The following is a 13,125-nucleotide window of genomic DNA, read 5'->3' on the forward strand; positions in this document are numbered from 1 at the left end:
GAAGACTAACCCACCCGCACCCGTTATCCGACAGCAGCACTAATTTAATTCCGTACCCGACCCAACTCGCTTGACATAAAAACCACATTAAACCGAACCGCATTAAATCCACTACATTAGGTAGACAAATATTATTTATTTTCTTATGTAACATAAGCAATCAAACCAGCATTATGCATTCTGAGTTTATGCATTTAAGAAAAATAGACACGCAACCTAGGGCTGGACGATTAATCAAAAAGTAATCGAAACCGAAATTCAGAACCTCTAACCGACGTAATTTTCCCATGTCAGTTATTTTGTTTTTTTAATCTTGTTAATAATTGATTAGTTGGCCAATTATTTTTTTTGATTAATTGATTAATCGGATAAAAATCCTAATTTTATTTATTTTTATTTTATTAACAAAAAAACACACCAATGCACATCCTGCCCAATGTACTTAAAACAAATGTGTCAACTGAATGCTATGAAAACGTACAGTGCTTAATTTGTTACACTGCCTGTCATAATAAAGAGATAACACAAATATTTTAGGAATCTTTCAAAAACTTGTTTAAAGCTAAAAGTGGTATTGCCATTTATTAGGAAATAACAAACTGAAACAACTAAATAGTTTCTAAATAATATTCACACATAATATTAAAAAAACTTAATAGTCTCTGGTGTTATTGACTGTAATTGGGCATCTGAAGAAGAAAAAAAAAAAACAATAACTATATGTAAAGTGTTTTACTTTTTTTTTTTTGTGCCTTTCTTGTAAAACAGTAAAATCAAAAATTCCTGGATAACAACAATAATTATATTGTAGCTTTAGAAATACTGCTGTAACTAAAGAGTTTACACATACTGGTGGATTAACCATTATAGAAACATGAAAAATGATTTTAGTAATTACCAATACTGATAGTTTAGGGCATGTTTGGCACAAACCTTACATTGGGTGGCAGATGTCTAATAACTTTGTTTAGCATTGTATATGTAAATATAGTTTAAATCTCTACAATAAAAATTAAGATAACAATAAAGATAATAAAGAAACAAAAACACAAATTCAGTGTTAACCAACAGGCAAGATAAATGTGGACACAATCACCTCTTACTGTCATTTCTTTATCCTGTAAAAAGGTCTTACATTTATATTCAATTAGTTCTCCCTTTACAGATACTACTATCATAAAATACTTGAATGACATGGTGTCTTTTAAATCTAAATTTAACTTTAAACAACAGATATTTCAGCAAAATGAATATTTTTGCACTGAATATTAATAGTCTCCCTCTCTACCGCGCTCCGTCTGTCTGACGTGGGTGCACGCGCCGGCGCTCATTCAGTAAAGTTTGAAGTTTAATGCAGACTGTAAAGACGAGCCTTCATGCAAAATGGAAATGCTTGCGTGAATTTGTAACATTTACAGATAAGGATACAGATGTAGAATGAACGTTTTGCACTGAGGATGCACATGCATCTGTCAAGCGCCTGACAGGGGATATTTTACTGCAAAAATTTTACATATTGTACCTTTAATATAGTATATTTGTTAACACTAGTATATCTCGACATTGACTAATTTGGTGGTTTTAGGTGTTGTTTTTATCTGCACCATTCAAGTTTTTTGGCCAAATAAAGATGTGAGTTTGAGAAGACCACATCCACCACTTTTTCAACCTCCTTTTGCTGACTTTAATGGTATAATTTCATTATGTAATGTGTGTTTTGGGCCGCTGATGTGTTGCATATGTGATGAGCCTGTGACAAGTTTTTTCTCATCAGTAAAACCAGGTTTAAGTCTTGACTTCATCACACAATGTTCTTGATCATTTTCCACGGTGCTCAAGACTTGTCATTTTAGTCTCAAATTCTGTTTTTGAGTGTTAGACTTCCATGTGTTATTAACTAAATGTTGCCGGGCTCAAAGTTAAAGAGCTTTGGGTCATTTATGTAAAGCCTCGTCTTTAGCTGTTGGCTTTGTGCCCAGGCCTTGCTTGCTTTCTCTGCACTTTTGCACACAGGGATATTTTGAGGCCCAGTCAAAGTACAGGAAGTCGGTATTAGCGCTCAATGCACTTCCTGTCTTGAGCTGTAGTACTATGTTACTTAGTGTCAGTGTTGCTTTGAAATCATATGACCTGCCACCTAGTGTCTCAAAGGGAAGTGTGGGCTAAGGCTTACTTCTATTTGCTGAAATGTACTTGACGTCCTGGTAAACTGACTTCATATGTATAAATCAAGAGTTTAAAGGTTTTAAGATCTAAAACCTTTTAGGTTTTAGTCTTTTATATAAAATGGGTATGGTTTTACATTTGAAATTAGTTTGTTGGATTGAATGTGCTTGATTATGTTACAACAAGATGTTCATATGTTATGTGCTTCATTGTGACGTCCAGATCTGTGACGTGTGTCCAGATGCTTCCTGTATTTTGAGAGGAAATTAATGAAAGTCAATGATCAGTTAGGAATTTCCATCTTGAATGAACTTGGCACGTCGTCACCATAAAGGGTTAAAGGGTTTTTTTCTTCTTCACCCTTGTTGCTCTGCCACTTTGTCTCTCACCTCTTTCCCCCAACAACTTCACTGTCTGTAGTGTTTGTATCAGTGGGAGCGGTGTGGTAACAATCTACAGCAGCTTTTTTCCTTTGCTTTGTGTCGTCAGAAGTTTTTTGCCACACTCTTTGTAACATCCTGACAACATAAAGCAGATTTCTTTTTTCTTTTCTTTTTTTTACTAGGAACTAGTTTGCAATACAGTCACCTTTTTGTATGATCATTTCATTATTAGCCATAATTAGCATTATTTATTTATTTTTTATTTTTTTAGATTTTTTAGATTTGTTTCACATCAGTCTGGGTCAGTGTTCAAAGCTCATAATATCAAACAATTTAAAGATAATTTTATGCAAAGTTTAAAAATGACTAAACAGGCCTGTTTTTTTTTCTACTACACTAAAATGGAGTTCTGGACAAAAGTCTAGGAGGAACTACTTAATGTAGTCCTGTCAATCTCAAGACATGGACATCACTTCTATTACATCTCCTCAACTCAAGCTTTATTTATGTTTATCCCTACCAATCTCTTTTTTCCTTTACCACTTTCAATGATTATATGGACATATCAACCTATATGAATACATTACTGTTCAGAAGTTTGGTTTCAGTAAGATTTTTAAAGATTTTTAGTAGAATGTTAAAGTATTTATTTGACACAAAATTTTGTAACAAAGTAAAAGTCTTTACTGTCACTTTTGATCAATTTATTTCTTACTAAAAAATCTTACTATCCCCAAAGTTTTTAATGGTAGTGTATATTTAAATTAAATATATGTGCATAATTTAACATTAAATATTAATCTGAGTGTTGATGTTTTTTTTACAGCTCTGCAGTGTGTGGACCCCGTGAAGCCCTGTGTGAACAATGCTACCTGTGTCACCTTCCACAATGGAACAGGCTACTGCAGGTAAGACAGGACAACTCTCAGATTTAAACCCCACTGTCTGAGGCTCAACGAGAACTGGAAAAAACCAGTGGCGAGACTGTTTTGCACAAAGCTGTGTTGCCTAACTTCATTTCTTCACAGCAGTAATGAAATTAGTTCACCCTAAGTATTTAATATTGCCAAATCTGCTCTCCTGACAGAGTTGGAGTCCTCCCACAGTACATTGAAAATTGTGGGTCTTTAATGATTGCTTTTTATGTGTGCGTGTGTGCTTTTGTGGTGCATTTAAAACCGTCTCTTAGTGTAGGAAAAACTATGCAAAGTGGATTTAAAAAAGACGAGTAACAGTTGGAGTGGAAAAACGGTAAAATGCATCCAATTGTTGTGGTTGCAGAGTTTAAATACACACACACACACACACACACACACACACACACACACAGTGTTTCACTGTTAAATGCCGGTTCCTTTACTGCTGTTGTTCGTTGAATGCTGCTTGTGGCAGCTTGTAATTGTGCTTTTTATGCCATATGATTGAGGGTTACATTTATTGCTTTGCCCAAAATAAACACTTGCTAACAAACCTATCATGTTACATTTCTATGGGCTGTGAAACACAGAGGCACTGTTTTCCCATCATTGAATGAATCCTCTTCCTACAATATACAGCCACAGAAACAAATTCTGCATTTCTTACTTACCTTGACAATATTTTGCACTTTGGGTTGGGGTTACAGTAAGTACTGCCGCATCTCCAGACTTAACAACCTTAAAATAACAAAGAAATTGAAACCACATCTGATGGTAAAGCTCAGCCTTGCGGTAAATCAGGACAGGAATGCACAGAAAGCTTACCTCAGCACCTCACCAAAACAAAATCTTCAAAAATTATTTGAGACATTTTGGCTAGAAATTCCTTACCTTCTACGGAATTAAGTGATATTTCCCAGTGTCTGTAATTTGCAACCAAAAGTTGCTACCCTGAGATTTTGACAAGAAATATTGCCAGGAAAGTAGATGAGTCAGGCCTTTAGCACAGGTTCAGATTGAGCAAGATAGATGTGATAAAACCACAGATTTATCACACTTATTGTTCATACAAATAATCCTCCATATCTACCTCAGACAAACTTTAGTGTTTTTAAAGACACTGTTAACACTGCTTAGTGTGTGTGGAGAGAATCATTGTCATACCTACCAAATCTTAATGGAGGTTTCCATGGACACACGTCAACAATATGTTACTTAACGTTGCATTTACATCAGGAAAGTTATCACAGTTTGTTTAGCTATAAAAAACACTAGAGAGAAGCTTATTTACTGTAAATTGTATATGTATGTTTGAATAAATTTGTCATGAAGACAAGTGCTTATGAAAACCACATTATGTGCAAATGAGTTGTAGGCTATATAAACATTTCGTTTTTATTTGTAATCATTATATCTAGAGTTGTCAAAAGTACTGACTTTGGTACTGAAATTTTTAAAATGTGACGCTTTGAGTTCTGTTGAGTGGATTCGTAAACACCTGATTGGCCATCAGATCAATCACAGACATATCCGATGAGCACGTCAATACAATGACCAATCAGAGGTGTTTACGAATCCGCTCAACAGCGCTCAAAGCGTCACATTTTTAAAATTTCAGTACCGGTTAAGTACCGAAGTCTGTACTTTTGACAGCTCCAATTACATCTGAAAATAAATAGCAGCTGAATATAATAGTTTCAGCTTTGTTGATAATTTTAACCTCTTATAATATAGTAATGTAGGGCCTACCAAATGAGAGCGTTCCCCGTATAGTTTAAAGCATTATTTGGGAGAGATTTTGTTTTACCTTCAGAATCAAAATATTGGTATCAGCAGATATCATTCTGAATAGTCTGCTATCCATATCTGCTGACGAATTTAGTATCGACAGATCTCTTGTAGGGTTGGGTGATGTCCAGCAAATTGGCGTCAGATGATGTCTACAGTGAATCAGGGAATCCTGGGAATCACGATGCGGGCTCAACATCGTGATGGCATCGTCTATCGGCCCAACCCTAATATCTAGTTATTTTATTATTTAGCTTTGTATTGATTTGTTATTATAATTGTGATATCATAGCCCAGATAATATTGTCTTTAGAGAGTTTGAGAAACATTTGAGTTCATATTGAAATCTTTGACTTTTGATTTGATATTTTGGCTAGTCTGAGAACAGTTTTGATCTCTAGGGATGAACTATCAGTACTGTATCATTTATTGGCTGATATCAAAGATTTTTTTATTCATCATTATCTGGAGATTTTTACTATTATAGTTTTTATTAATATTTGTTTAATTTTATGTTTTAGTGATTTTGTTATATGCTTTTGTGATTAGCTTTAATTTATCAACCTATTTTATTTCATTTAGTTGCCAAGGCAACATTTCTAATTTAGTTTTTTTTATTAAGTTTTTTTAATAAATATTTTATTTTATTTTATTTCTGCTTTTCTTCAGTTAAAATGATTTTAATAGTTATAGTTTTTAACAATAGCAACACTGACTGAAATTAAATCTATCTAATGCTTAATCTTAAAAAAAAAAAAAAAAAACTCATGTTAACAAAAGGAACCTTAGTGTTACCAAAAATCTCAGAATGAATATCCATTTTACATACTGTATATTATAATGTTGTGATGTCTAAGTTCACTTATAGCTTTTGAAATTTGATTGATTTTTTTTATATTGGCCATAACCTGAAATAATGATCCTCTTTCGGTATTGGCTATATCAATGCATCTCTGTTGATCTCCTAAACCCTACCCAACTACTTGTTGAGAATCAGGAGATGTCAGTATCTCTGTTAACTCTCCATTTAAAACCATCTCTGTAAAACAGTTTTCACTTGTGATTGTTTCTTATCTATGGGTAAGGAGGAAAGGCGTTTGTTAAAGAGATATATGAAACAAGAAGACTGTAGTGTCATTCACGTAATTGTGATTTGTTACGCTAGAAAATTTCCCCCAAAGTTTTTTTGTTAGGTTCTGCCACTTTCTGGTGTGAAAACCAAAATCTGACCTTCCCAGGCTGACATGAATCAGGCACACCGGTCTCTGCCGGATCTGACAGTTCTAGACTCTCTACAGCTCGAGTTCTTGAATGCTTTGAAAGTTCATCTCAGCTTGACTTTGCTCGAGAATGCAGGCTTTCAGCAACCTGAAATGGCTGCCTGGGTGTGCGTGCGATCTCAAAATGGAACAGGCTGACACAAGGTACTCAGGAGTTACTAATACATTCTGTGTAGGTGAGGTGACACCCGAGAACCAAAGTCAACAAGGTGTTTTTTTTTTTTTTCTTTTTTTTTTTTTTTTTCCCTCTGCCACTGAGAGCTCTGTACAGGAAGAGCAGTGTGACAGAGGTTGGCAGAGCAGGGTGTGTGTGAGTGGTCAGACCGGTGCGTCTGCAAGCCTCCAGCCAGGGTGTAAGAAGCAAGCTGTGTGTCATTTTTTTGTGTGTTTTATGTGCGCATGTGCACGTCTGTCTGGTTTCATATGTGTCTGTGTGTGTGTCATTGCACTTGAAAGTGAGTGGTGTAGGAGAGAGACACGTGAGGAAGCCTGCAGGATTTCCACTGCAGCACTGCAGTTTAGCGCATTACCTGTAGAACAAAGAAGATTCAGGTATGAATCAGGATGGTAAATAGTAATGGTAAATAGCCAAAACCTGACTTCATGATGAAATAGTAGTGCAAATAAGTAAGTTTATCTAGTTTTCTTTAGCCATGGTGCTTTAAATGAGATAAATTCAGTAATTCAACTCCTATGAGAAGGTTTTACAGTACCTCTGCTGACAGTTTGAAACTAACTGTTATTGTTAGCACACAAAAGCAACACTGTCTTCAACAGTTTTTGTTAATTCAAGTAAGTGTTCAAAAATCTTTAACTGTTGGACTGCAGTGCAAAGAAAGACTGTTGCCTGAATCGTTTTTTAAGCAGACTACCAAAAATTGTGTTGGTCTTTAAAGGTGCCCTAGAATTAAATATTGAATTTATATTGGCATAGTTGAATAACAAGAGTTCAGTACATGGAAATGACATACAGTGAGTCTCAAACTCCATTGTTTCCTCCTTCTTATATAAATCTCATTTGTTTAAAAGACCTCCGAAGAACAGGCGAATCTCAACATTACACCGACTGTTACGTAACAGTCGGGGTGTACGCCCCTGATATTTGCATATGCCAGCCCATGATCAAGCCATTAGACAAGGGCAGCCAGTATTAACGTCTGGATGTGCACAGCTGAATCATCAGACTAGGTAAGCAAGCAAGGACAATAGCGAAAAATGGCAGATGGAGCAATAATAACTGACATGATCCATGATAACATGATATTTTTAGTGATATTTGTGAATTGTCTTTCTAAATGTTTCGTTAAAATGTTTGCTAATGTACTGTTAAAGTTACCATCGTTTATTATTCTATTCACGGAGACCAGAGCCATCGCTATTTTCTTTTTTAAACACTGTATAATGCATAAACACAGCTTCATTCTTTATAAATCTCTCCAACAGTGTGTAATGTTAGCTTTAGCCACGCAGCATAGCTTCAAACTCATTCAGAATCAAATGTAATACATCCAAATAAATACTATACTTACATGATCCGATGTATGCAAGCAGCATGCATGAAGAACATCTTGTAAAGATCCATTTTGAGGGTTATATTAGCTGTGTAAACTGTGTTTATGCTGTTCAAGGCAAGCGCGAGCTCCGGGGGAGGGGGAGCACGAGAATTAAAGGGGCCGCAACCTATATATCGGTGCATAGTTAATGATGCCCCAAAATAGGCAGTTAAAAAAATGAATTAAAAAAAATCTATGGGGTATTTTGAGCTGAAACTTCACAGACACATTCAGGGGACATCTTAGACTTATATTACATCTTTTAAAAAGAAGTTCTAGGGCACCTTTAACCGTTGGCAAGATGCGCATTTTTTTTACAATTGCATCACACCTCATTGTTTTTATTATTATATTTTAATATATGTAATGTGAATGAATAAATATAAATTATGTATTTTTATGGCTGCTTTTTAGGGCTAAATTATACACTCTACAAAAATGTGTAAATAAACTAGATATGCTTCTCTTCAGGCTTTTCTGTATTTTTTGCTTCACAGAGGAATTATCATATTTGGGGGTCTTTGGCAAGTTTCGAAAAGAGTTCTCCTAACTAATCGATTTTTTAAAAAATATGTACACTAATTGTAAATAGGTACACACATTTAAATGTTTGTGGTCAGATTTTTAAAAAAATTAAATGAATATTTTTATTCAGCAAGGACACATTAAATTGATCAAAGTGACAATAAACAGTTAAGACCCTTTCACACTGAGCGCGACACGATAAAGTGAAGCGAATTGCAGATGAATGGTGCTTTCACACCGAACACAAAATGATTGTTCGCCTTTGGTTAATTTATGCCTGCTTGATAGGTGGCGCTGACAGAGATTGCATTTTTCCCTGTGTATGTATCTCGTAGGTTTTTCCATTTGGCTTTAACCTCATCTGCTGCACAACATACAACAGTAAATTTAGATAAATAAAGTTCGGTACTAGAAACACAAACTATATATAATGCTTACGAGACCTTACAGGAATTCTTTTGATCAAATACATCATAAAATATAATCGCAGCTGGGGAACAGGTACATTAGAGCAACAATTAGCATCAAGCTACATATCACAATTTATGAGTTTATTACTGTTTTTGCTCAAAACTTACTTTAAACCATCATCAAGTGCTTGTAATAACTTCCGATTGTGATCTAAAGTGGATTTTGATCATATAATGGGCAGACATGCATTACTTGAGGTATTTTATAATGGACTGAACGCTACACCTGCTTAGTATTTCTCATGTAAATTTCTCATCTTTTATTGTAGTAAAAATTCCCAGAGCCGTATAAAAAACACATACAAATCATATATTGTCGTAATCACATTTTAATCAAATTTGGCTTCATGTTTCATTTGTAGAAATGTTTCTCTCAGTTGTTTATGTACAAAACTCAGAACAAGTATACAGGATGTCGTCATCCGGAAGGACAGGAGTTATGATCACGATATGATTATCAGATCTAGATCGTATTAGCACTTTCTGACTAATAACACGTGCACCCAGAGAAAAACAGGCAGACAGTGCTCTGTTCGTTTCAAGCTCCACAGATCTCATAATTTAGTAGAAAATGAATAGAAATTATATTCTGTATAAAGAATACATGTGAGAATAAATCTGTTCTGAGACACTAATGATAACAAGAACTCAATATCCATTCTCTTCTCTCTTCTGGAAAACTTTTCTTCAGTGTTTGCATTGGTTTTCAAAACCGCGCCACCAACCTCGCCCTCGTGCAACAGCAGTGGCTCCGGGCAAGTGATCTAAAGCTCAAATCTAATTGGATGGCCCAAGCATATGACACTGAAAACTGGAGTAATGGCTTCTGAAAATTCAGCTTTGCCATTACTGGAATAAATTAGATTTTAACATGTATTCAAATAGAAAATAGTTATTTTAAATTGTAACAATTTTTCAGAATATTAGTGTTTTTATTGTATTTTAAATAAGTGCAGCCCTTATGAGGATAAAAGACTTAATTGAAAAACATTTTAAAAATATTTCCGACCACAAACTTTGGAACAGTAGTGTCTTTTTGCACATTCCTATCTAAAACAAAGAAGCAAGATTCTAGGCCCGGATCAAGTCAAGGATTTTGCAACTTGCAAATGGATCTGCACTGATCTGAGCCAAAATGAGTGAGTTAGCAGTAAGAGAATAGCTGTGTGTGTGTGTGTGTGCGTGTGTGTGTGTGTGTGTGTGTGTGTGTGTGTGTGTGTTTTGAGAGCAGAAGTGAGACTTGAATACCTGAGCTCACTACCTCTCTCTGCCCAGAATCTTATTTTCCCTCCTCCACATCAAACAAGATCTCTTTGTCTTGGCCTGCGTAAGGGGTGCAAACTTATTAATTTTTTACCCCTCACTTCCTTCCCCCCTCCCTTTAGCCATTCCTCCCCCTCTCGGTCGGAAGGGAGAGAGTGGAGTCAGCTTGGCGTTTGTTTGATCTGACAGGTAGAATGTGCCTGCAGGGAGAGGGGAGCAGTATGGAGATGTCTTTTAGCACTCAAGAGGGTGAAATTGGAGATGTGTCTGCCTGCTGGTGAGAGATAGAGGTAGAAAGAGAGATTACTCTGTCAATACCACTCTCTGTCAGTCATCCCTCTATCTCACAGTACTCTGTTCCTTTATGACCATTTTCAAGTTTTTTTTTTGCCTTCTTTTCTCATTGTTACTTCATCTCTCTCTCTCTTTTAATCTTTGAGCAATATCATCCCTTCTTTTAACATGCTGTATTGTTCTTTTTTTTTTTTATTGTACCCTCCTTTCACCCCAGTCCTTCTTTCACCTCTCTCTCTTTCTGTCTCTCTATGTGCCTACAGGCTGGACTGATTTGTTTCAAAGCCACATTCAAAGTGTAATGGCCTCAGGAAGAGCGTCTGCCAACCAGAAGCTCTAGTCATAAAAGAGAGACACAGAAAGAGAGAGAGAGTGTAGGCGCTTCAGGAACATGTACCCAATTCTGTATATAACACTCAAGCTAAAGTCAACAACTCAGCTGTGTGTGAAGAGTGGCAAGGAGAGGCCGTGATTTACTCAAACACCCCCATGCACACGTTTAGCTAGCTGACATATCTAAAGTGAGGACATGGCGTAAACTTTGTATTTTTTGTATTTGTTTTTGTATAAGCTCAGTACAATATCAGTATTTTGCAAATTTTGATACCTTGCCTGGGCAACAATTTGCTTCTATTTGTTGTTGAATATGATTTTCTTTAAATGTTTTGGATGTTTGACAAAATTTGTGCTTTATGTATGGCGGGAATTGAATTGCCATTGAAGCTCTTACATAATTATATTATATTATATAATATACACACACACACACAAACTAAATGCACATTAACATTTTTTAATTTTTTTATTTAAAAATAGCACAAAACAAATTAATGTCTTAGTTTGGAGTTTAGCTTTGTGGTGCATATCTGAAATAATTAAAAAAATATATTAATAAAAAATAAATAAATGCATTTTGAAGTGAAAACAAAATCTTTTTTTCTTTTAGGGTGTCTTTTAAGGGAAGTTTTATCAGGTTTGTGTGACTTCTGAGAAAAATGTTGTCCCCTAAGTATAGTTGAGTGAACTTATACACATGAACTTGTAGTTTACAATTATATTTATTCATTTGACAGACACTTTGATCCAAAGTAACTTTGCAGCATTACTAGTGTTTTGTTTACCACTTGAGCTACAGGAGCAGTTAAACAGTTTGTATGTCGTGTACTCTCTGCCTTATCCCAAATATCCACATGAACTCAATTATATTAAAAAAATGAAGTTTATCACACAGTAAACATGCTACCTCGTTCTTTCTCTCATCTTTTTGCTCAGATTGCTACTAAGATAGAGCTTATTAAAGGATTCGTTTACTTCAGAAGATATTAAGATATTAAGGTTTTTGGGGAAAACTTTCCAGGATTTTTCTCCATATAGTGGACTTCAACAGGGTTCAATGGGTTGAAGGTCCAAATTGCAGTTTCATTGCAGCTTCAAAGGGCTCTACACGATCCCAGCTGAGGAATAAGGGTTTTATCTAGCGAAGCAATTGGTCATTTTCTAAAAAAAAAAAAAAATTCATCATCTTGCACTAGCTCTCTGATGCGCCACGCATTATGTAATCATGTTGGAAAGAGATTATGCAAAAGTACAGAGCAAGAGTTTACAAAGCGAACGTGCAAAGACTAAGTCAAACATCCTTTACAAATAAAGGTAAAAGCGATGTCGGACGATTTTGAAGTTGGAGGAAAAATGAGATGGAGTTTTTAACCCTACCATTGTACTTCTGCCTACATCACGGATGACCTTTCTAACGTGATTACGTAATGCGTGGTGCATCGCGGAGCTAGTGCAAGATGACGATTTGTGGTTAAAAAGTGTATATATATATATATATATATATATATATATATATATATATATATATATATATATATATATATATATATATTTTTTTTTTTTTTTTTTTTTTAATTTAATTTTATTTTGTTTAGAAAATGACTGATCCATTGAACTCTGTTGAAGTCCACTATATGGATAAAAATCCTGGAATGTTTTCCACAAAAACCTTAATTTCTTTTTGACTGAAGAAAGAAAGACATAAACATCTTGGATGACATGTGGGTGCGTAAATTACCAGCAAATTTAAATTCTGAAGTAAACTAATTCTTCAAGTATAGTTTGATTTCCTGTAGTACTCTGAGGCCTCACTATATGTGTAAGTGTGAACGTATGTACGTGTTAGAACCACACTCTGGTATGAAACATTTTATCATGAAAAAAAGTTTCTCAATCTTGCCAACTATTATAAGAGAACAACTGCTGCAGGCCAGAAGGGGCCGTCCCATGTCAAGCTGAACCTGAGTGTATTGAAAACATTCTCACAAATTCTCACAAATGTTTCCTATCGCTGGAGGCCTCTCACAATAGTGGGAAATGTGGCAACCAGGCCCTAAACCCACGACACACTGTGCTGACAAGTAGAGCTGAGTGACAGAAAGATGACATGATTATTAGTACAATGGCACACACACACACACATTGGGGTG

The 13,125-nt window shown here is 35.3% G+C and overlaps 1 protein-coding gene across 1 annotated transcript in view; it reads left to right on the plus strand.

Moving 5' to 3' along the window:
* The window catches only part of notch2 (notch receptor 2), a 52,855-nt gene that overhangs the window by 11,924 nt on the left and 27,806 nt on the right, over positions 1 to 13,125 (plus strand). The window contains exon 2 of the mRNA XM_067394685.1: positions 3,376 to 3,457. Coding sequence (XP_067250786.1) covers positions 3,376 to 3,457 — 82 coding nt within the window. The remainder of the gene's footprint in view (positions 1 to 3,375; positions 3,458 to 13,125) is intronic.

This window comes from Chanodichthys erythropterus, chromosome 9 (assembly GCF_024489055.1).
Source record: "Chanodichthys erythropterus isolate Z2021 chromosome 9, ASM2448905v1, whole genome shotgun sequence".
Taxonomy (NCBI): Eukaryota; Metazoa; Chordata; class Actinopteri; order Cypriniformes; family Xenocyprididae; genus Chanodichthys; species Chanodichthys erythropterus.